The sequence below is a fragment of the Esox lucius genome, chromosome 19 (assembly GCF_011004845.1).
Source record: "Esox lucius isolate fEsoLuc1 chromosome 19, fEsoLuc1.pri, whole genome shotgun sequence".
Lineage (NCBI taxonomy): Eukaryota > Metazoa > Chordata > Actinopteri > Esociformes > Esocidae > Esox > Esox lucius.
This window is the reverse complement of record NC_047587.1, coordinates 8,532,131-8,557,217: the sequence shown is the minus strand read 5'-3', so window position 1 is coordinate 8,557,217 and position 25,087 is coordinate 8,532,131. Positions and strand designations below refer to the sequence as shown.

Here is a 25,087-nt window from a genome sequence, read left to right as displayed (position 1 = left end):
CCACACTCCTCCTGTCCCTCTTTTGGTTTGTCTCTCCCACACTCTTCCTGTCCCTATTTTGGTTTGGTGTCTCCCACACTCCTCCTGTCCCTCTTTTGGTTTGTCTCTCCCACACTCCTCCTGTCCCTCTTTTGGTTTGTTTCTCCCACACTCTTCCTGTCCCTCTTTTGGTTTGTTTCTCCCACACTCCTCCTGTCCCTCTTTTGGTTTGTCTCTCCCACACTCCTCCTGTCCCTCTTTTGGTTTGTTTCTCCCACACTCCTCCTGTCCCTCTTTTGGTTTGTCTCTCCCACACTCCTCCTGTCCCTCTTTTGGTTTGTCTCTCCCACACTCCTCCTGTCCCTCTTTTGGTTTGTTTCTCCCACACTCTTCCTGTCCCTCTTTTGGTTTGTCTCTCTCACACTCCTCCTGTCCCTCTTTTGGTTTGGTGTGTCCCACACTCCTCCTGTCCCTCTTTTGGGTTTGTATCTCCCACACTCCTCCCCAGTTGCACTGACCTCCACTCACGCAATGTCAATTTAGTCACAATATCATTAAGAGGATGTGTGTCTTTGCTTTATATTTCTGAATAGCAAGGGAAAAAAATCGAATAACACAGAAATGAAAGTGCAATTGCAGACAGAAATATTCACACTTGGAGGATTTTGGTCTCCACACATTGTCATTCCAAATGTCCTGATTGTAGAAGGAATTTTTCCTATTAAATTGTTTGTTTATTATTGTAATTCAGAAAATAAAAAAATAGCATGCGCAAAATTCCTGGCAATCAAAACCTAATATTTAGTTACACATTCTTTGGCCAAGTTGAACAGTTGTTGTAACCGTCAGTTCAGTTCTGGGCTCATCTCTGTCCACTCCAGTTAGGCATGGGACTAAGATCCGGGCTCATCTCTGTACACTCCAGTTAGGCATGGGACTAAGATCCGGGCTCATCTCTGTACACTCCAGTTAGGCATGGGACTAAGATCTGGGCTCATCTCTGTCCACTCCAGTTAGGCATGGGACTAAGTTCTGGGCTCATCTCTGTCCACTCTAGTTAGGCATGGGACTAAGTTCTGGGCTCATCTCTGTCCACTCCAGTTAGCCATGGGACTAAGTTCTGGGCTCATCTCTGTCCACTCCAGTTAGCCATGGGACTAAGTTCTGGGCTCATCTCTGTCCACTCCAGTTAGCCATGGGACTAAGTTCTGGGCTCATTTTTGTCCACTCCAGTTTAGCATTTCTTCTTTAGTCATTTCAGTGTTTTTCTTGTGTTTGATGTCATTGTTCTGTTGGAAACCAACAACCTAGTTAGAGACCTAGTTTCTGGACACTGGGCTGAACATTGCACTGAAAAAACAAAATAATCAGCTGATTTCTTGTGCATTCAAGTGGCCCAGTTATAGATGCAGCAAAGCCACTCCACAATATTATCAAACGTCCCCTACGTTTGAGTGTAGATTGGTTCAGTTGAGATTTGACTAAGGTTTGTGCTTGCACCTAGTCTAAACCCTAACCATAATCCTTTAGTGCAGGACAATGTTCTCATTTAAAATTCAAATTCCACATTCTTCGGGCCAAGATAATTGCAAGTTAAACAGTTGTTGTAACCATCGGTAAGCTTTTTCCACTTCTCTACAGGCAACTTGGGCCACTCTTCACCTGTAAATCACAATTTCAGTTCTGAGTCATGTTTATAATCCATTGGCTGATATTTATGGTGACTGATGGCGATGGCAGGGATTTCTCGCCCACTGCTCTGGGTGATGCCACCTGGAGGTCAGGAAGTACTGGCAGACCCTTCCATCATGCCTGTGACTCAATTGATTGGACCTGGTTTTCTCTTCCCTCTGTCAGGTTACAATCCCAGCTATCGAGCCAGACTTCTGCTAAGGACAGTGTAGAGCACACAGACTGACACATCTCTGACAGACGCAAGATGGAAGTTGGGTGTTTCAGCAGTTAGCATTTTTCAGAATATGCCATTTTGAAGTAGCTAATAACATTGTTCAGTGCATTTTTTCATGTCATGGGTTCAGTTTATGTAAATTTAAATACAGTTGTGCTTATAAGTTTGCATACCCTGGCAGATATTGGGAGATTCTGGCATTGATTTTGAAAATATGACTGATTATAAAAATTAAAAAAAAAAAGAATTTAAGGAGAGTGATCATTTGAAGCCATTTATTATCACATAGTTGTTTGACTCCTTTTTAAATCATAATTATAATATAAATCACCCAAATGCCCCTGATCAAAACTTTACATACCCTTGGATGTTTGGCCTTGTTACAGACACACAAGGTGACACACAGGTGAAAATGTCAATTAAAGGTGGATTTCCCACACCAGTGGCTTTTTAAATTGCAATTAGTGTCTGTGTATAAATAGTCAATGAGTTTGTTAGCTCTTATGTGGATGCACTGAGCAGGCTTGATACTGAGCCATGGGGAGCAGAAAATAACTGTCAAAAGACCTGCGTAACAAGGTAATGCAACTTTATAAAGATGGAAAAGGATATAAAAAGATATCCAAAGCCTTGCAAATGCCAGTCAGTACTGTTTAATCACTTATTAAGAAGTGGAGAATTCAGGGATCTGTTGATACCAAGCCAAGGTCAGCTAGACCGAGAAATATTTCAACAAAAACTGCCAGAAGAATTGTTCGGGATACAAAGGAAAACCCACAGGTAACCTCAGCAGAAATACAGGCTGCTTTGTGTGGTTGTTTCAAGGAGCACAATACGACGATACTTGACGATACAAAATGTTTTTGCTGCATGGTCGAGTTGCCAGAGAGAAACCTTTACTGCGCCAATGCCACAAAAAGCCTGGTTACAATATGCCCGACAAGGCCTTGACACGCCTCACAGCCTCTGGCACACTGTCATTTGGAGTGACGAGACCAAAAGAGAGCTTAATGGTCACAACCATAAGTGCTATGTTTGGAGAGGGTTCAACATAGAACGCTGACCATGGGACACTCTTGGACTTTCCAGCACAACAATGACCTTAAGCACAAGGCCAAGTTGACCCTCCTGTGGTTACAGCGGAAAAAGGTGAAGGTTCTGGGTGTGGCCATCAGTCTCCTGACCTTAATATCATTGAGTCACTCTGGGGAGATCTCAAACGTGTGGTTCTTGCAAGATGACCAAAGACTTTGGATGACATGGAGGCATTTTACCAAGATGAATGGGCAGCTATACCACCTGCAAGAATTCGGGGCCTCTATGACAACTATTACAAAAGACTGCACGCTGTCATTGATGCTAAAAGGGGCAATACACAGTATGAAGAACTAAGGGTATGCAGACTTTTGAACAGGGATCAGTTAATTTTTTCCCTTGTTGACATATTTAGTTTAATGATTGTGCCATTCTTTTATGACCTACAGTCGAATGTGAATCCCATAAGAAATAAAAGACATGTGTTTTGCCTGCTCACTCATGTTTTGTTCACAAGTGGTACATATATTACCAATTCTCCAAGGGTATGTAAACCTTTGAGCACGACTGTACATTGTAAACAGATCTGCAATTCCAAGTCTCAGAGAGCGCAGAATTACAACGTCCCTAGGGCAGATAAGGGTCATAAGACAGACGACGAGCCAGGATTAGGTGCACCTTACTCAAACCCCAGTTCCTCTCCTGCTCCTAGTTCTCCCAGCATTGCACAGCCCAACCCAACTGAGCACTCAAACTGGGTCTATCCCAGCCCAGATCTGTGAAATGGCCTTTTCCCCCACGAGGGCTTCAGTAAATATGTGTCTGCATGAAATTAATAAAATATATCTGTCTGTTCCCATAAACCTCCCCTGCAAGGAGGTGGTGGGGCGTTTATGTGCAAATGTTGTATTTAGTCTGCCAGGGCACGTTTTCCTGCCTGGCCTCCACAGGGCCGCGGTGGCAGCCGGCTGGCCTCTCTCAAGCCGCCATATTATTGAATGATTTAATATGGTTGCAGTGGTCTTGACCTTAGTGTCATTACATTGCAAGGGTAATCATGCTCCCAGAATGTGCTGCATGCACATAAACTCCACACAGATCGAATGTGGCCCAAGTAGTCCTATTCACTCTACAACTCAACCTCTTTCCCAGGTGTGACTGATGGGACTTGAAAGCAACATCTCTTTATTCTTTGAAACCTTTAGTTTCCCCTACAGGCCCATGGGTCTCGAGAGTCGCTGTCTGTTCCGAGTGTGAGGAAGCATACTTAGCATTTTGATTCATTTCATTTATACCTTCTGAGATTTGAGGGTGTGGACCTGGTAAAGGGAAAACATTTTACAAACTCTATCTCAACTGCGAGATTACTTTTTTAATGTGAGGGAGAACGCAATACTACAGTGTCGTGTTGGTGCCATGGAAAAAAACATGTTCGCTTATACTTTTCACAGAAAGTTCTTCCAAATTCTGAATATTTCAAGAATAATCGTTTATAATATTTTCCGTCAACTGGTAAAATAAATGCAAAAAAAGATGTGAAGTGGTTCAAACAAAAGACTGGCCTAGACTTTTTTCTCACATTGCCTGCAAGTTGGGGAGTAGCTTAATTGGTCTTGTGAGAAGTTGTGTTTTCCTCACACTCTGGGGCCATATGTTTTCAAGAACGTCTTCCCTGTTTTCCTGATTAGGAGCAGAAGTCAAGCATATTGTGAGCAGTAGTGTGACTGCAAATGCAAATGTCTTGTTCTCAAGAAAACATTTCAATCTGTTTCACTGAATATTTAAACTCCACAACATTCGGATGAATATTTCATTTAAAGTATTTAGGATGTTCCTGACAACAGAAATCAGTCTGCATAAACAGAGACTCTGATTGGTCAGATTTAGGGCATACATTTGCCCTAGCTTTAAAAGAACTCCTATATTGATTTTCTCTTGACATTTCGCAGCCGTTTAATCTGTGCATACAGGTCTATATCATCAAGATAATTTTAAATAGGTTTTGGTCATTTGAAGGACATGTTTTTAGAACGTGTTAATTATATTACCCAGAATGCCTTAGACAAGCATACTAAGGATTATACACAATAATGCTTAAAAGTATATAATAGGCCATAATTTGTGAGATAATTGCGTCATATCAGTATTGTCAGACAGATACTCTCTGAACAATTACATTCTCCTGATTTTCTGTGTGGCAAAAATGGATTTGTGTCCGCAATGCTGTAACTTGATTAGGTCAGAAATCGTGTCTTTTGTTTCAATCAAGCCGCATGAACTTGCAGAAAGAACGATTAATTCAAAGCGTACAATATTGATTTCATAATGTAGCTATCATACTCATGGCCAGTGCTGTTGAGTTGAATTATGAATCACTATCCCGTCATGTTTCATGCATACCAAATCATGTGTCTGTGTCAGTGTACTGGATGTGTGTGAGCGGGGAGGGGTGTGTGTGTGCGCGTGTGTGCGCGTGCGTGTGTGTGCGTGTGTGCGTGTGTCTCCTGACAGGCCAGTGGGTAATCATCAGACATGATGGATAATGATGGCACCCTGACTGCAGAATAGGTGATCCATAGCCCACAGAGAAGGATTTAGGGCAGATGAACTGAATGAAATACCATGCCCATTTGGACAGATTCAGTAGGCTGTCACACCATGTAAGCACATCACAATGAGCTACAAATGGTGACTGATAGCTCAAAATGACTTTTTCAAAACAAAACTAAAGCGGAAGAGTCTCTTAATGACTTAGCACTTGAAAGGGGGGGGGGCACAGGCAGAGTCGTCCAGCCTGCATTCCTGGGTGACATCTTTATATTCACAGGTGCACTGCAAATGGTTCCTCGTTATTCAAACCTGAGGAAAGAGGTGGGAAGACCGTCTGTTCAAATGATGGGGAAATTAATATTTTTGGATCCTGGGTACCAGGCGGCAGGCAGAGCAGCACTTCAGCCACGCTGCTCGGCACCCACTCTCCTGCAGCAGGCAACCTTCTCCGTGTGGTTTAGTCAGGTTCGGTACACAAACAGGCACAACATAAAGACTTTGGAGGGAGATAATTTTCAGAGCTCTGAAAGCAAATGAGATTCTCTCCCCGAAAAAAATAATCCCTTAAATCCTCTCATTTGAGTGGGAGTGTATTTGCTTTAGAAGTGCAAATCCATCCGGGATTCACTACACGAAGCCTTACCAGCAGGAGGTTGTTGAACTGATTTTGTGAAGGGGAATGGAACGTTAACTCTTAGTCAATAGGATCCCATGTAACAATGTGAAAGAGCAGTAAGATCACTAAAATAGCCACAACAATGCAAAAGAAAACGGAAACTTACATAATATGTTAACAAAATAAATGGATTGTGGGCTGACTGAATTGAGGACTTGACGTTTTCCCTCAATTGTGACCTTTTCAAAATCTTTCTTCTCATATCTGAGAAGACAGTTTGAGCTCCATGTTTATAGCAAAACATCTACAATCCCTGAAGATGGTGCTTTGTTGGCTGTAATGAAATCTAGCATGAATGAATCTAATCCTAAACAGAAAATAGACCTTTTCCTTATGGGGACAGGCGGAATGTCCCAATAAATAAAATTTTCCTTTGTTTACAATCCTGGTGGAGATTTTCTTCTACTCATTTATAGTTAAAAACTGCACTCAGACAAAGGATTCTGGGAGGCATCTTAGCCAGCACTATATTCTAATGGGTGACCCCTGTAAATGACCCACCTGTAACCTGAAAAACTAAATTCTCTTGCCACTAAAAGTTCTATTGCCACTAATTTCACTGGAACCATCTGCATTGTTCAATAGTCCAATATATTAATAGTTAGTGTTTTAACAACAGTGTGGTAACAACACATTCTATTTGTCATTTGTGTTGTTCACAGAATTCAATCATCTGGTGATAATATAACTCCTCGTGACATTGTGCTGTGTTCTGGGGAATGGATACAAACCCAAGTGGTTTTACAGTTCCTGAGTTCATTGTTGATGTAGCCACACATTCTGTCAGCATTGATCATCTTCATGTTCACCCCTGTCTGTGTGTTGAAGCTCTTCAGACTGACGATGTCTGTATTGTATGGCTCCAGCTGAGTGGATATTGAAAACACGCCAGCGTGTTTTCAGCAAGGTCACTTTAGCCTAATGTTTGCTGTGATGACATAAATGCTTTTTGGGCTCTGCCCTTGAGCACCCCCCCAATACCCCATCCCCCCCTACACCCCACCCCCTTCCGCCCAACCCTACACAGCAGACACTGCAATAATGACTATAGACTCTCTGTAATCTAAATGGATTGCTTTACTATAGACTATGTGATGTAGAGGATGTGAAAGGATGGGGGTACTGTTGGTGTTCTAATTAGTAGGGGGATCAGGGTACTGTAGCTCCTCTGTGATCATGTGAGATGGGGTACTATGGACACTCTGTGATTAAGGGATGTGATACTGTAGACTCTGTGATTCAAGGGGATGTGATACTGTAGACTCTGTGATTTAAGGGGATGTGATACTGTAGACTCTGTGATTTAAGGGGATGTGATACTGTAGACTCTGTGATTCAAGGGGATGTGTTGCTGTAGACTCTGTGATCTAAGGGGATGTGTTGCTGTAGACTCTGTGATCTAAGGGGATGTGTTGCTGTAGACTGTAATCTAAGGGGATGTGATACTGTAGACTCTGTGATTCAAGGGGATGTGTTGCTGTAGACTCTGTGATCTAAGGGGATGTGTTGCTGTAGACTGTAATCTAAGGGGATGGGGTACTTTAGACTCTCTGTGATCTTAGAGGGTGGGATTTACTGTAGGCATTCTGTGATCTAGGGGATAAGGGTCCAGTAAACTCTGTGATGTAAGGGGATGGGGGTACTGAACACTTTCTGATCTAAGGGAATGGAGATTTGTAAAGGTCTAAAGGGAAGGTACCAAGACAATAAGGGAGCTTGGTAATCAGACACATAGCTAAGCTTCACACAACACAGTACACCCCCAATACTGTAGGTTTACTTAACAAAAATAAATGTACTTAACTCATTCACTAGTCCTGTAATTGGTAGCTTTTGGCAGCAATACAAAAGCAAACTGTATCAATCCCATCTAATACACTGCATTCCATCTAATACACTGCATTCCATCTAATACACTGCATTCCATTTAATACTCTGTATTCGATCTAATACACTGCATTCAATCTAATACACTGCATTACATCTAATACATTGCATTCAATCTAATACATTGCATTCAACCTAATACACTGCATTCCATCTAATACACTGCATTCAATCTAATACACTGCATTCAGTCTAATACATTACATTACATCTAATACACTGCATTCCATCTAATACAATGCATTCCATCTAATACACTGCATTCCATTTAATACACTGTATTCGATCAAATACACTGCATTCAATCTAATACACTGTATTACATCTAATACATTGCATTCAACCTAATACACTGCATTCCATCTAATACACTGCATTCAATCGAATACCCTGCATTCAGTCTAATACATTACATTCCATCTAATACACTGCATTCCATCTAATACAATGCATTCCATCTAATACACTGCATTCCATTGAGGTCTTTATACATGCCTGCATGGCTCACCTATTGGCCACATGATTAACCACTAAAAGACACTTTGGCCTGGAGGTGTGTTGGGGCCCTGGAAAGGGCAAATTAATTACAAATGGATAATTCCACAAGTTATACTTAGCCAGGGCAGGCCCACTGCACAGGCCCAATATGCCGCCAGATAAACCTCAGATAAACGGCTATAGGCCCATATCTGACCTTAACATTAACAAATACATTTAATCATTTCCAAAATAAACCATGATTTTCCTTAAGGTCTATATGTAGTAGTTCAGGCTTTTTCTTACATTTCAGATGTAGGAAAGTTGGAAATTGCATGAATTTTGACAATTACGGAGTTTTTTGATGTCTCAAAAAGCATGTCGGTTCTATTTTCATGGCTGTAAGAAATGGCTCACAGAGCTCATTTGTAAATGTTCTATAATAGTTCTTTCCTTTGCATTGTCACTATGGTTTTTCCGAAGCTTGTACATTTACCATATTGTATGTTATTGTTATATGATTTATTCTTTAGACCTTATAAAGCAGTTGTTGATAATGGAAAGGATTATGTTAACGTAATATTTATTGGAGATACAGTATATCTGTTCAAATGTATTGTCTTCTTTCTGCTGAAAAATAGTACAATGCTGTAATGAAAAATCTGTGAATAGCTTCAGAGTTTAGGACAAAATAATTATAAGCATATGTGAATTGTCTCATTTACTAACTACTATGTTACAATATTTCGGAATAATGGTGTATTTTCTTCTACATGCAAATGGTAACGTTTATTTTTGTAATATAATTCGATACAGTATGGTAAAATGTTTGTATGGTAAAAAGTTATGATTTTGCATAGATCTGTACAGTCCATAAAATGCTGCATTTGTAAAGAACTGGTTAAACATTTATCCTGCTATTATGTGTACTAATGAATTGCAGGAGACGGGAGAATGTATTGTGCTTTTCCAAGTACACAGTCAATGCCATTACCAAGGTGAAAATTGCAAGCCATATATCAAAGCCACCATGCTGGAGAGGCAATTACTGTTTTCTGAGCTTTACATTTTTACAATAATTTCATGGAAATAGGATTGTGTAGAGCTATTTTCTCTTACGTTTTGTAGATTTTAAATGTATAATTAAACGGTGCAAATAATCTTGCAGAGCGAACGTATCTCCTTAGCCTTCTGGGAGATTTAAAAAACAACAGAATCTAATCCATTTCCATCAGTGTACTTCACTGTGGTTGACAATACTAGGGAAAAACACACAAGCGCCTTCCATAGAAATATCCAGTTTGTGCACCAGACCAGATGCACAGCTTGCCCTCCGTGTACACATTTCACCGCTCTACTATCGTGTTTTGTGGGCAAATATTGTTCTCTGTGCTGCTAGGCCTGTTCTATTACACTCATCATTATTCTTTCCAAGACTCACGGGAAACTGCTCATTGCACATATAGATAAAAGGAAATCATTACCTTGGGCACTTGAAGATTTCATTTTATCTCAGCTCAAATGCTGTACAATGATTGCTACAGCATTCTATTGGTCGTAATAGACTCGGGCTGAATGATCGTGTTTTGCAGTTCATATCCCCGTCTTTTATTAACGTTACTCACCTTTTTTGGGGATTAAAAGAAAACATGCCATTTCTCTTGTCATGTTGGGTGGATGGACTTTTAAGGTCTGTTATTGTTGTCAATAAAGCCTCTGGGTATTGATTATCACTCTTTAAAAATGTTTACCGTTTGTGTATTCAAAGTAGTCTCCAATTCAATTTAAAACACATTATCATTAGATATTGACACAACACTACACCCACAGTGTGCTACATTTGTGATCCAGATCTGGGTTTTGCTGTCAGGAGCCTTGTTGTTGCCAGATCCGCTCATGTCAACATCCCCCTTCTTCAGATTTAGTTGTGCCCTCAGAGTAGCAACTATAAATGTTAGGCCCCCCAATCATGGCAGAGATTACAAACTTAGTGCCAAGAGAAAGCAGTTGGCTATGATTAAATTAAATATAACATCAGAAAATATTGGTATATAACTTTGGCCGATAATTAGCATTCAATGATTACCTGTACCAAGGGCTTCATTACTTGTCGTTGCATTTTATCAGTTGCTGTGGTTGTTAAACGCATTTCTCCGAATTAGAAGGATAAACTAAATATCTATGTGATGGGAACATTCTCTGGGTTGCCTTATTTCATGTTGCAGTACTTGTGTGTTCATAGGTGAAAGAAAAACTATGCTCTTGTTCAGACAATGTGATATAGCTGGACCAACCCATTTGGTTTTGTGGCCTTCAGAAGGGAAAATGCAAGACTGGTATCAGTAGTCCAAGTCTGCAGTAACCATAGTAGTGTTTAGATGATGTATCAGTTTAAATCTTAATGCCTTCCAGGAAGTGTGCATGCTATGTGATCATCCTGAATACAGTGACTGTATGTATACATTTCTATGTATAAATCTCTTTAATGTAGGTAAGCTATGTAAAGTATGCGGCATGAATGTAAACACTGTTTTTCATCCTTCTATTTCCATCCCTCTCTTTTCATCACTCCCTCTCTCTCTCTCTCTCTCTCTCCCCCCTCTCTCTCCCTCTCTCACACACACACACACAGAGGTGCCCCAGAAGGATATTGGAGATAAAGCAGAGGAGTCCCTCTCCGACTCCTCCCTGTTTGCCCGCTGGGGTCATGAACTTGGTCCTGAGAGTCGTCGGGTGGCCTTGAAGAAGTTCCAGTACTATGGCTACAATGGTTACCTTAGTGACCGCCTCTCTCTGAGTAGATCCATCCCGGACCACAGACCTGATGGGTATTTGACCTTTGATTGTTCCGTTGGTTTAATTTCATAAAAAATAGATGAAAACGTTCTGATATTCTTGCTGATGTCTTGTCTTTTCCTCTGTTTCCCCTCAGGTGCCGGAACATGTCATACCCCAACAATTTGCCCCAAATTAGTATCATCTTCATCTTTGTGAACGAGGCCTTGTCGGTCATACTGCGCTCCATCCACACAGCCATGAACAGAACCCCCTCCCACCTCCTCAAGGAGATCATCTTGGTCGATGACAACAGTGATAGCGGTAGTGCCTGTTCTTTTTAAGCCCCATTCAATAAGTAAACCGACCAAATACAATGAACTGTGAAAGAGTTTGGACAGTGCTAGAGGTTTTTCAAGTGCAACTTGGACTTGGACAACAGGGATAAATTGCACACTGTCAGCTTTCATTTTGAAGTCTTTCCTTTCATAACGCATTTACCATTAAGAAATGACAGCACACTTTGTAAATAGTCCCACACATTTTATAAATGTTTTAAGACAAATTGATTCGAGGAGGTTTCTTACTTAGCAGGTGTGTTTGTTTTCATCTTTAACTCATTCACAAGGAGCTGTCAATTTGTAGTCTTGATTCTGGGCTTTGCATTGGCATTTTAAGTATTTTACGGGTGTCTGAACAAGAGGACCATGTATAATGTAAATGCCGGTCAATGCTTTGATGAGGCTGAGAAATCAGATTGAATCAATCAGACTGTAGTTAAAACATTAGGTGTGCCAAAATCCCCTATATCACCTGGTAGGACAAGAAAACCACTAGGATGGACCGAACCATAAATTCAGATGTGGGGGGGGAGAAAACTCTGCAGTCTAACAGATTGTAAACACTCTCTGGGAGTTAGCATGCACAGTTAGCAACGGCTGCCATACTGTATGCAGAAGAATACACCAGCAGAACTTAGAGGGTGCTTGATCTATCTCCTCAACAGCACCGCTAGGAGAGAAGAAATAACTGCTGATAGTTGAAGAGTCTTGTTTCAGACGTAAAATTGCAGTGAATTACTGCAGAGCACACTTTGGAGACACCTGTCTGTCCTCTCATTCAAACCTTCTCAATCGTTTGAGTTTTGTAGTGCCTACTCCACATTCTCTGGGAATAATGTTATCTTACTGAAAGTATTTTCAGATATAATTTTCTGCACATTTTGCCAAATGTATAGCAAATAGTAAACACAGACGTTATGCATGTCTATCAGAGACAAAATATGACAATGGTATGCATAACAAAGCAATTAAATGGGAATGGTTTGGAGATTAGGAAATTATTAGCCGAACGTTAAGAATTCAACATTTCACCTGCCTCTCCCAAACCTACCATGGAGAGTTGTAGAGTCATCATTTACTGTCTGACTCCTCAAAGACAACATTTAAAATACATTTAAATTTACCGCATTCCATAATTCCCACAGATGTAAAGGGTGAAATGCATAGTACAGCTTTAGATCAGGCTATAAGTGTTGAATCATTGGATGAAAAGAGTGGAGCCCCTGTAATGTAAATCAATTGGAAAAATGTTGCCATAGTCCAGGAGCAGAATATTACTGAGTGGAAATGAGGCTATAGACTGTTCCTCAGTGACCATTGGTATTATCATTAATTCCTTGGCAGTTGGCTCTCTGCACTTCATTGAGTGGGATGTCTCTTAGATCCAGCTGGGGTTTCCTCCCATAACAATTAAATTAATCAAATATACCACTGCTGGATATTGCATCATCTAATCAATTTGTGTTTGTATAATCAAAGTGGTTATACAGAACATGTCAGAAAGCCATTGTCCCCTGAAGTGCCTCAGGCCACACCACTGTGATGAAAACAGTTGCCTAATTGTCAACCTTCAAGCCCCAATCACCCAACATTGCCATGGTGAGACACTACCATCTAGCAAATAACAGGTGGCAGATGGAGCTTGTGGGAAAGCATAACTGACTCACCTCAACCAGATGATGCTTTACTGATGATGGAAATTTCCAGATGAGTTTTCACAAGCCAAGTTTTCCTTTGAAATGTCCTTCAGACCGTGTAAATTGAATGGGCCGTTAAAGCATGTGGTTAGAGCCAGCAGTCCAGTGTAGTGGAGAAAGTATTATTATATTATTATTATATAAAGACAACACTATAATAAAAATTGCTACAATGTATCAGCTACTGCGGTTCATTGTAAAGGTCAGACTCTTTAAAACATCTCTGTTTATGTTTCAGTGATGTACATGTCTGTGAATCTGTTTTTTTCTATATATATAGCTGAACTGAAGGAGAATCTTCAGAACTTTGTGAAGGAAACCAATTCCCAGCGGCCAGACTTCATCAAGGTGGTCCGCCATGAAAAGCAGGAAGGGCTGATTCGCTCCCGGGTCAGTGGGTGGAGGGCAGCCAGTGCCCCCGTGGTCGCCCTGTTTGATGCCCATGTGGAGTTTAACATCGGATGGTAAGGCTCAGCAGAACCACACCTGTGTGCCAAACCGTCCCACAGTGAAAACATTGTGCCAGTCCGTCCAGCAGTGAAAACATTGTGCCAGTCCGTCCAGCAGTGAAAACATTGTGCCAGTCCGTCCAACAGTGAAAACATTGTGCCAGTCCGTCCAACAGTGAAAACATTGTGCCAGTCCGTCCAACAGTGAAAACATTGTGCCAGTCCGTCCAACAGTGAAAACATTGTGCCAATCCGTGCAACAGTGAAAACATTGTGCCAATCCGTCCAACAGTGAAAACATTGTGCCAATCCGTGCAACAGTGAAAACATTGTGCCAATCCGTCCAACAGTGAAAACATTGTGCCAGTCCATCCAACAGTGAAAACATTTTGCCAATCCGTCCAGCAGTGAAAACATTGTGCCAATCCGTCCCACAGTGAAAACATTGTGCCAATCCGTCCCACAGTGAAAACATTGTGCCAATCCATCCGGCAGTGAAAACATTTTGCCAATCCGTCCAGCAGTGAAAACATTGTGCCAGTCCGTCCAACAGTGAAAACATTGTGCCAATCCGTGCAACAGTGAAAACATTGTGCCAATCCGTCCAACAGTGAAAACATTGTGCCAATCCGTGCAACAGTGAAAACATTGTGCCAATCCGTGCAACAGTGAAAACATTGTGCCAATCCATCCGGCAGTGAAAACATTGTGCCAGTCCGTCCAACAGTGAAAACATTGTGCCAGTCCATCCAACAGTGAAAACATTGTGCCAGTCCGTCCAACAGTGAAAACATTGTGCCAGTCCGTCCAACAGTGAAAACATTGTGCCAATCCATCCAACAGTGAAAACATTGTGCCAGTCCGTCCAACAGTGAAAACATTTTGCCAATCCGTCCAGCAGTGAAAACATTATGCCAATCTGTCCAGCAGTGAAAACATTGTGCCAGTCCGTCCAGCAGTGAGAACATTTTGCCAGTCCGTCCAACAGTGAAAACATTTTGCCAATCCGTCCAACAGTGAAAACATTGTGCCAGTCCGTCCAACAGTGAAAACATTTTGCCAATCCGTCCAGCAGTGAAAACATTATGCCAATCTGTCCAGCAGTGAAAACATTGTGCCAGTCCGTCCAGCAGTGAGAACATTTTGCCAATCCGTCCAACAGTGAAAACATTTTGCCAATCCGTCCAGCAGTGAGAACATTTTGCCAATCCGTCCCACAGTTGGAAACATTGTGCCAATCCATCTGGCAGTGAAAACATTGTGCCAATCCGTCCAACAGTGAAAACATTGCACGTCTACTCAGGAAGTTCTGGATTTTCCTTTTCAGTCTGTACTTAAAGAGCTAAAGTGACCTCCATAATGATTAGGATAGGAAAGTATATTCTCCAAATGTTGCCCCTGGTCATTGTTATTATTGTCACTATAGAAGGATTTCTGAAATGAACAGAAATATTTTGTCTGCTAAAGTACAAGCTTTCAAACTAATTCAATGACACTAATATATTCACTAATTCATCAGGAATGAATGAATAGCAAAGCAATGATCCCAAACATACTGCCACAGCAACTACAGAGGTTTTCAGGTGTTAAAAGTGGACAATTCTTGAGTAAACAGGCCGATCTTAAAATTGAAATACAATTGAACAAGCCTTTCATTTTACCTTTGCAGACGAGAATTAAGGCAAAAAGAACTCAAAACAAACAACAACTAAAGGTGGCTGAAGTACAGGCCTGACTGAGCTTCACCAGAGACAATACCAGCGACCACTTCAGGCAGTTATTGCATGCAAAGGATATGACCATAAACTAAATGTAAATGCTTAGTGTGGATATTATATGAATCTGTCCTTGAAATGTCCCCTGAAATAGGGGGAATACATACAAACAGTTATTTGTAAATGGTAAAACCAGTATGTACAAAAATACAATCAAATAAAAGATGAGAGAATATACTTTCATCTCATAGTATTTGTTTGATATGAAATCCCACATTTTGGAGTTTTAGAGCAAAAAGAAAGGAAAATACTTAACTGTCCCGATACTTATTGAGAGCATGGGGTTTCATAACCATGTTGATAGGGTCGTAGAGAGAGAGTGTGGGAGAGGGGGTTGTCAGAAGGATGTGATCAGCTCATAAAGGAGTGCTCAAAGGTTTGACGTGCTGCTAACTGGCGTTGCCATGCAAGATGTTGTCATGGTAACGGAGTGTATCAGGGCTTTCTTTCGTCTGACAGAGTTTGTGGCTGTTAATCATTCTCTCCACAGCTTGACAAAACGACCAACTGACACCCATATCTCTGAAGAGTCTGGGCTCAATCCAAAATAACTCCACTCACTCCTGAGGTGCTTTGGCACTGAAAAAAGTTTCAATGAGTCCTCCCAGCTACCAGATTTGTGGTTTGGGATTTGACATATCATACAGGTGCAAAATTATTGAATTCCTTGATGAATATGTAAAAAAAAATGAGTTATTATATTGAATGCAAAAGTCAGATGACTTGAAATTCGAGCTGGTCCTCTGAGCAATCATATACATTTTCATTTTTTTTGTTGCATACAATATTTCTCAATATTTCTATTATTCATGCGGTTTTTCTCGATCGTCTTTACCAAGGGATCCAATTATTTTGGACCTGACTGCTGCTTCCTTTTTTAGTTGATAGGAATGGATTCCGGTGAGGTTGCCTGATGCTGTAGCTCATCCTTGACGAGGACTGCCTGAGTTGTGTGTATTGAGATGCCATTCTGCACACCACTGCACCACTGTTTGCCTGCCTGTGGCCCATCGGTTAACTTGCATAATTTTTTCCGTTCCCCTTCGACCGTCTCTCGCCAACAAGCAGTTCTTTGTTCACAGGACTGAGCCCATGGGTTCGGCCGTCCCAGAGGCTTCTACAACCAACCTTCATACAGTTCTCAAAGTCCCTCAGGTCACTCTTTCTAACTTTTAATCGAACAGTAACTGAACACCTCAAACCCCCATTCTCCTGCTATATGCAGCAATCCAGCTATCTATTCCATGAATGTGGTGGTGTACCTGACATGTCGGGCACTGACTGGATATCCTGTGCCCCCCGCAGGGTACTGGAACTTACAGCCACAGGGCAAAACCCCCCAATCAGTCATTCATAAGAGTGGGTAGTTTTATCAGGCTCCGTTTCCACTGTTTGCCCTCAGTCTTCCCGCCAACAAAAATTCCATGCTAGGTAGTTTTTGTTTTCTCTCGTATTGTTTTTTATTGAAGAAGACAACGAATGTATCTTATAGCGACACAGTGTTCCACCATGCCTTGTCTCTTCCCTACAGGGCCGAGCCAATTCTGCTCAGAATAATGGAGGACAGAACCCGCATTGTTTCGCCTTCGTTTGACAACATCAAGTATGACACTTTTGAGATCGAGGAATATCCTCTGTCCGCTCAGGGCTTCGACTGGGAGCTGTGGTGTCGCTACCTGAACCCGCCTAAATCATGGTGGACCCAGCACAACAACATCGCCCCTATCAGGTCAACGGCAGCCGAGACTTACAATACTGTTTCAAAGACGCTGTTTCTGTTGCATTGTGAGATCCTCACGGTTTTGTGTCTGTGGCGTAGTCTTTTCATTTTCTGAATGGATGACCAATGGTGTGAACCAGGGGTTTTAAATGATCTTTGGTTGTTTTAAACAGCTGTTACTTTGGCACATATTCTGGGAGATAATTGTATAATATTAACAGCCTTATAGTTTTATTAGTCAAAGCTTATTTTCATAATTTAATTTTGGAAATCTTTTCTGCAAAGCATGTGGAGATGTCACTAATACACTAACAAGTACTAGAAATAGTTAATTGAAAAACAGTGCATAATTAAGTATTTTTCTTTCTTTTGCCATCAATGTACCAGGAGCCCAGCTCTAATTGGCTGTTTCGTGGTGGACAGGAAGTTCTTTGAGGAGATTGGCCTATTGGATGAGGGAATGGAGGTCTATGGTGGAGAGAATGTGGAGCTTGGCATCAGGGTGAGTGGTCCAATTTAATTGTGATTCAGTGATAGGCTTAAATAGTCACTGGCTTGTTGTTGACTCTCTATTGCGCACTTGTGCAGTTGGGCTGTACGCTACTAGCAATACTCGGCCCTCATTCAGGGGGGTTGCGGTTGGTGGGTGTCCCTTTGGTTGATGCCTGGCAATGTGGTTGGATTGATTTCCTGCCTGTTGGGCCCTGTCCGGGGCCTCCCCCGGGTAGGGCCACAGTGTCACCGGACCCCCCCGTCTCAGTTTCCAAGGTGTTACGCTGCTATATTATTGTGCTGGGGGACATGAGGGATGTACTACTAACTTTTCTCAGTTTCCTCCAATTTTAAATTTTAGAAGGAGATGAGGTCCTGCTCCACACCTGCGGATTACCTGGTTTGGGGGGACCGTTGCTGTTCCTGTCCTTGTCCACCTGGTCATACTTCTGACCTAGTCTAAAATCAAATATACTCTGGATTTAGCCAAGAGAAATTTATTTATTATTCCAATTGGACTCTTAATATCTCACCCGGCACAGCCAGAAGAGGACTGGTCACCCCTCTGAGCCTGGGTCCTCTCTAGGTTTCTTCCTAAAATTCGACCTTCTTAGGGAGTTTTTCCTAGCCACTGAAATTCAACACTACTGTTGTTTGCTCCTTGGGGTTTAAGGCCGGGTGTCTCTGTAAAGCACTTTGTGACAACTGCTGTTGTAAAAAGCGCTTTATAAATACATTTTGATTTTGAAATTTTTGAAATACAACTAAACTAACTGAAATCCAATTCTTAAACTACCCTAAAACAGCACCAAATTTATATGGGATAGTATTTACACACCCTCAACTAGACAGACACTGTGGGTTGTCTGTGGATCTTTGCTCCTCGTTTCCCTTGCAGCTGTCTGGTCTGACATCATCAGTAGAGAAGAAACAGCTTACTCTTCCTTCACCCAGACTGAAGGAAGTGAGTAAGTTCCTTCCTTAAGCCTGTTGAGATAATGATACTGGGTCATAGCAGCTGTGTTTTCAGCTGTCACATCATCAAGATTACATATTGCAGTAGCTAACTTTTGTTGAATTTAGCTCAAGTAGTGATAGTATTTTGGACCTGTCTGAATGGGCAAGGGAGAGTTATGTACAAATTGATTTATTTTTCACCAGAACATATTGCATGTGTAAATTATGTCTGTAAATTTAGTTTTCAGATTCAATTTATTCCTTACTTTTAGCTGTGTGTGAAATGTCTTTTTTTGTGGATATCAAAACTACAGTATTATTTTTCTACCGGATTGTTAACAATTTGTCAGACAATTATTTTCCCAAGCCTAGCTCAAATTAGGGTCGGAAACAGATGGCTAACAGAAACCAGTCAGCCTAGCGAACTATGATTTGGTTGTTTGTGGGGTGATGGGACAGACACTCCATGGGTAACAGCAGTCATTGTGTTCAGAGAATCGCTGGTTTGAGCCCCCGGGGTAGCAACTTTTTTACACTTCCATTGTGTCTGTTACACTTCATTTGGAAATGCCTTATTTCATTGGGCTTTCATTGATTGCACTGTCCAGATCCCACTAAAAACACTCCTGAGTTCAGATTCTTTGGTTTTGTAATGTCATCTAAGTAACAGCTCAAAACTCCCAAAGAATTTGGCAAGCAATTAGCTTTGATAAGATGTGAAGATTTGTGTGAACTTCCGACCCAGGTTGAGTTTGTGCATACATTGTAATCTTTAGGGCTGCAACTAATAGCTATTTTGATAATTACTCCTCCGATTAATCGATTAATCTTATAGAAAAAGTACATAATTTCCAGAACTAAATGCAAGTGTTTTATCCTAAATAAATTAAAGTTTGCATGTTTTTCTTATCATTTTAAAATGCTTTCAAAAAAAAAATATTGTTATCATAATATCATTTTCAAGACAGTTGGAAAAGCATTCCAGGGTACTACATAGCTGGTTGAGAGACTTTTGACTGATACTGTAAATGAGAGTCAGAGGCAACTCTTTTTAGATGTTTCCAGACCTCCATGGAAGCCAGATGAGATTGGAGGTGTGGCTTTGCAAGACAACAGCCCTAGTAACCTTTGTGATGATTTACTGTATTACTGAGTTAGGTAACAGGGTAAACACAATATTCCGAAAAGGTGTAGCTACACAGCCATGCATTTTGTCGTGCCACCAAGTTCACTAGAATTTACATATAGATTTACTGCTTCCCTTGATTTTCTGCCAATTGACGCTGCAGATTGTTTGGTGCAGATGTCTTGTTCTATTTTGAGGTCCAATCTGCTTTATTTTCAGATATGTAACTCTGTATTGACACTGACTCTTTATTTTACTTTATTAGCTATAATCGAAAATTGTTACTGAAAAAGGGTAAAGCCTTAGTGTTAGCTACCTGTAAATCTGTGCTGGAAATTGCACAGAATTCTCACAACTTTCAAGTTTCCGATCAGAAGACGTGTGTTCAATGCCAAAACAAACCAACTCCACACTTTCTAATGAGGTTGAACAGCACCTACTGTGTGTACACAAACTGGATTTCAGACATCCAGTACATCTGTTTTAATGATATCAGATATCTGCGCCCCCGAAGAATGACATGCAATTAGATAATTTTCATTTGTGATATTAGAATTTGCAGTCAACCATAGTTGTTGCTCAACACCACTGTAAAACAAGTTTTAGGTAACTTGGCTATAACTGTGCGCTTTAAACAAGATGTGTGTAGTCAAATGAAGAAGTCATGCTATCCTTCATTAGAACGTTTTCAAGTAATCAACTCTATGAATACATTTTGTGTTAAATATTTGTAGTGGACACACAGATATTAGAACAATACAAGGATGTTAGAGGCCTAATAGTAGCCCTAACATCTCACATTTCTGAGTGCAGGACTTTGATTTACAGTTTTAATCCCAGTTGAAGGGGTTAATAATTGAGTCCAGCTGCTTCTACAATGATTTGGTATTGAATATGAGGATAAGGTCAGAGAACTGTCCACAGGTAATACAAATGTGGGTTTATGTAAATATTATCACGATTGACTTTCCGTTCTCATGTGTATTTTTATATTATACTTTTTGAGGGGACATTGATGATTTGCAAAAGACAGAGAGGGTTTTATGTACTATAACTGAACGCTGCGGGGAAAAAAACAGCTGTCATACTCTGGAAGATGGGGCCGTTATCTATAAGATCAATGCCCGGCTCTAGCCTTTTGGGGGCCCTAAGCAAAATTTTATCTTGGGGCCCATCTTCCCTATCGGTCAAGGGCTCCCTAGCAGTTGGAGACCCCCTAGCGTTCGGGGAACCTAAGCGACCACTTATTTTGCTTATGATTGAAGCCGGCCCTGTGTGAGATACAACCTTTACAAACCTCCCAGGGCTGTCATGCTTCATGCCAATGTGTCATCATGGTCGTTCTTTGTTCTTCCAATGGAACATCTATTCTGCTGTGGCAGGTCCAAGGAGCCCTAGTCAAAATCTGCTGATAAAAATGAATACTAGTAACTACATTGTTTCTGTTGCCATTATTACATACTTTTACTTTACTTTTATTGCAGTGTTCAATTGTATTGTTGTTTAATGTTGTTTAATCACCTTCCTGAGGAGAAAAAACAAGGAATAAAAAAATTATAATTAATTGCGAAGTATGGATTGTTCCTAACTTCGAAAAGAAAGTATATGTAACAAATTCACCTTTTCTGAAAATGGGCATTTACCATGAGAACAAGATTATAAGTAGAATTTTAAGTTTTGTGTTAAGAAATAAGGTTAAATCCTCTATATAATGTCTCTTCAGCACCGTCTTAACAGGCAGTGGGTTCAAATTGTCTCTAACACTGTAGATGACAGACATGCATCATCAGTGTTGTTGTCAGTTATTGTGTTAATGAGGCATTTTGTTGACCGAATCAGGAGTTGTCTGTCCATGGGGCATAAATCACTCTTAATGAAGACCTGCCATTACAAGGGCCTTAATTATTGATGGAATTTGTCCGTTTTTCCACAGATGCCTCTTCCCTGGTATCTGATAACCCATGTTGTGGCTGGGCTTTAATTAAACATGTTGTTTATTGATCTATCTTCATTATACTGTGTGTGGGTATTGAATATATTTACTGCTTATTTTCTTCCATTAGATCCTTTTAGCATCAAATCTCAGCAGGCCATCCTTTTCTGGGGAAATCACAATTTATAACAAATAGTAATAATTAGCTCCCCCACTCAATGTCTCAATTTACAAAGTTTTATTTTTAGTTAGTGACTAAGTTGCGTGTTAATGACATGACGATAAATGTGCGTGCTTATGATATGACAATAAATCCGTGGGTGAAAGTGTTCAGCACTTATACAATACCTGATACATTTCTCAGGTGGGTCACTATTTCTCATGCTTTCCGCAGCCAGGTGTAATGATTTCTGCAGATAAACTTGTCTCAGGTCGAGAACAGCAGACACATGCCTCATATAATCCCCAGAAAGATTTTCCTCAAAGAGAATGAAAAGAAATAGCTCTTGGGGGCAATTACTCTGCAGGAGTAAAGTAGGAGGATGAAAGAAGACTGTGTTTCTCTCTCATACACACACACACACACACACAGATAGATAAGCTACATTATGTGCTAAACAATAGCTACTCATAACCATGTACAGTATATTACTGTAAGATGCTTTACAAAATGTGGTGATTTGTAAAAGCTGTTTGAAGAGAGTTGAGCATTAGAAGCTTCCATGCTGTAACTGTGGGAGGACTACAATGATCCAGTGACTCACTTTACATTTACATTTACAGTCATTTGTAGGAGTATAAAGGGTGTGCATACATTTTACCATTGCCACAGTGGAAATCAAATGCTCAGACATGACTTGTGTTGATTTCAGCCCTTGCATAAACAAAACCTGCATTTCTATAACCTTAGAAAATCCACTGGAAACACCACATAAGTTAGTAGACTGATGTGAAATTCACAGTGATTTACTGACTCCTTCCTAGTATTTAACCGCACGTCAACTGCTTGAACGCTGCACCTCCCGGTCTGTAACTCAGCTTGGTATCTGGACTGTTGTGTGTGTTTATCTCCAGGTGTGGCAGTGTGGTGGGAGCGTGGAGGTTCTTCCCTGTTCCCGGATTGCGCACATTGAGCGCGCTCACAAGCCGTACACTCAAGATCTGACGGCTCACGTACGACGGAATGCACTCCGGGTAGCAGAGGTGTGGATGGACGAATACAAGAACCATGTTTACATGGCCTGGAACATTCCCCTGCAGGTAAACAGGTTTGTTTTCCTGAGTATGTGACCGGACCAGGAAAATGTGTCTAAAAATTGCGTCCATAAAAGTTCAGCGTCAAAGGTTAAGAAATGCGGCTCTCCGTGTGTTGCGCTGTGTCTTTCTAGACGTCAGGGATTGACATAGGGGACCTGACGGAGAGGAAGGCTTTGAGGAACAGGCTGAAATGCAAATCTTTCAGCTGGTTCTTGGCCAATATCTACTCAGAGATGAGAACCTACAGTGACACCGTTGCCTATGGAGTGGTGAGTGTGTCACGATACCCGTGAACCTGTTTTGATACGTTGACTAATTCATGTCCCAAAAGAACGCTAAAGGTCAAAGGTCCTAATTGTACCTAATAAACTGGCCACCGAGTGTTTAGCTACTATGAGGTTGGTTATATAATGTAATATATTGTAATAGTGTGAGTATAATAGCATCAGAATTGTTTGAAATGACCACCTGTCATTTTTGCCAGTTTTGGCGTGCTGGAGTAATGACCTATATTAAATAGGTTTGGATTAATAGACCAATGAGAAAACAAGTAAAGACTCACACTAAGCTACTTTTTACCCAGAAGTAATTTGATACAGAGATTAAAGAAACTGCTTTGGATCTTTAATATCTCTACTGTCAACGGAATTATAATGATTTATACTCCTGTGTGTATGGGCCGTACAACATTTAAATCTAATGTTGCTGCCTTCTTATTGGTATGCAAACGCTGGACTGTTTCTTGTTGAACTGGTTCGGACAAACAGACAAATGTTAAACATCTAGGTACTTATATGTTTGTCACCTTTCTTTTGTTAAATGGTTGCCTCAGTCAATTAGGACAACAATGAAAAAGGTCACTTTCGGTCCCCAGTCAATTACAATGCAATTATTAACAATGTGACAACATAAAGCTCAGGGAGGAGTAGTAATGTGCATTTGCTGTTTATTTTCTTTAGCTCTAGCTCTTTTCTCCTGACTCAATTTGTTGTCAAACTATGCCGCAGGACTGTTGTGTCAGTTTCTTAGCTACAAAACATATTTCTTCTCTTGTTGATATGAGGATAATGGAAACAATATTTTAAACTATTGTTATCGCCTTCCAGGCAAACTGTAATTAGCCTAAAGTGCCTCCATGTCTCAACTCTTTGTCTCCCAAACTTGTTGTGTGCTGTGTCATACTATTGTTGGCAGACAAATTAACCACTGCCGTTGGCCAGGCAAAAGGCAACAGCACTTTCCAGAAACAGAATGCCCATTAACGTGGCGCAGAGCCAGAACTCCCACCTCTACAACGTACTGTATGTCTCAACCTGTCCCTGCTTATTGTGGTTAAAATGCCTTTGTTTGGTTCTCTTTCAGCTGAAGAACACACTGAGGAATGACCTGTGTCTAGACCAGGGCCCTGACACAGACAACATCCCTATTCTGTACATCTGTCATGGAATGACACCACAGGTGAGTGTTCTCAGAAAGCTCACTCCCAATCTGTCCTGGTCCCAACGTATGCAGCCACCACTAAAAGTAATGGCCTACTTGGTTTGTCGACGGAAAAATACGTCAAAATTAAACAAATTGTGAACTATTTATACTATGTTCTTCAAATAACCATTGGCTCCGGATACTTTGTTAAGGAGTATATAGGGGTGATGTTGTTGGTAGAAGACAGGACACAGGCTCAGGGAGAAAACAGAGGACTTTTGGTTTAAAAAATAAGATGTAACAAAACTCAAACTTGAACAGAGCAATGTTAAAAACGGAACAGGATCCAAACAATGACCTGCAAGATACACTAGGGTTGGAGGAATGAAGGTTATGACAAGAAATACAGTTGAGGGCAGTAACTGCAAACAGTTGGCCCTTGCTCCAAATGAGGGAGAGAGGCTGTTGGATCCACACAAGAAAGATGTAAGACATCCGATATCTTAACTTAATGCATTGACTAAGCACAAATACAACTGCATACATGTATTGTTCTTTCTATTATAAAAGGCATTTTGATATTATAACATTTACCCATCTGACTAATGATGAATTCTATCAGAGGATGGT

General features: G+C 40.8%; 1 protein-coding gene across 1 annotated transcript in view; it reads left to right on the top strand.

Annotated features, from left to right (window-relative positions):
• Positions 1-25,087, top strand: part of galnt18a (UDP-N-acetyl-alpha-D-galactosamine:polypeptide N-acetylgalactosaminyltransferase 18a) — a 76,734-nt gene that overhangs the window by 22,783 nt on the left and 28,864 nt on the right. The window contains exons 2-9 of the mRNA XM_010866441.4: positions 11,146-11,341; positions 11,446-11,612; positions 13,607-13,790; positions 17,082-17,279; positions 17,658-17,772; positions 22,853-23,038; positions 23,167-23,304; positions 24,398-24,493. Of these exons, the coding sequence (XP_010864743.2) occupies positions 11,146-11,341; positions 11,446-11,612; positions 13,607-13,790; positions 17,082-17,279; positions 17,658-17,772; positions 22,853-23,038; positions 23,167-23,304; positions 24,398-24,493 (1,280 nt within the window). The remainder of the gene's footprint in view (positions 1-11,145; positions 11,342-11,445; positions 11,613-13,606; positions 13,791-17,081; positions 17,280-17,657; positions 17,773-22,852; positions 23,039-23,166; positions 23,305-24,397; positions 24,494-25,087) is intronic.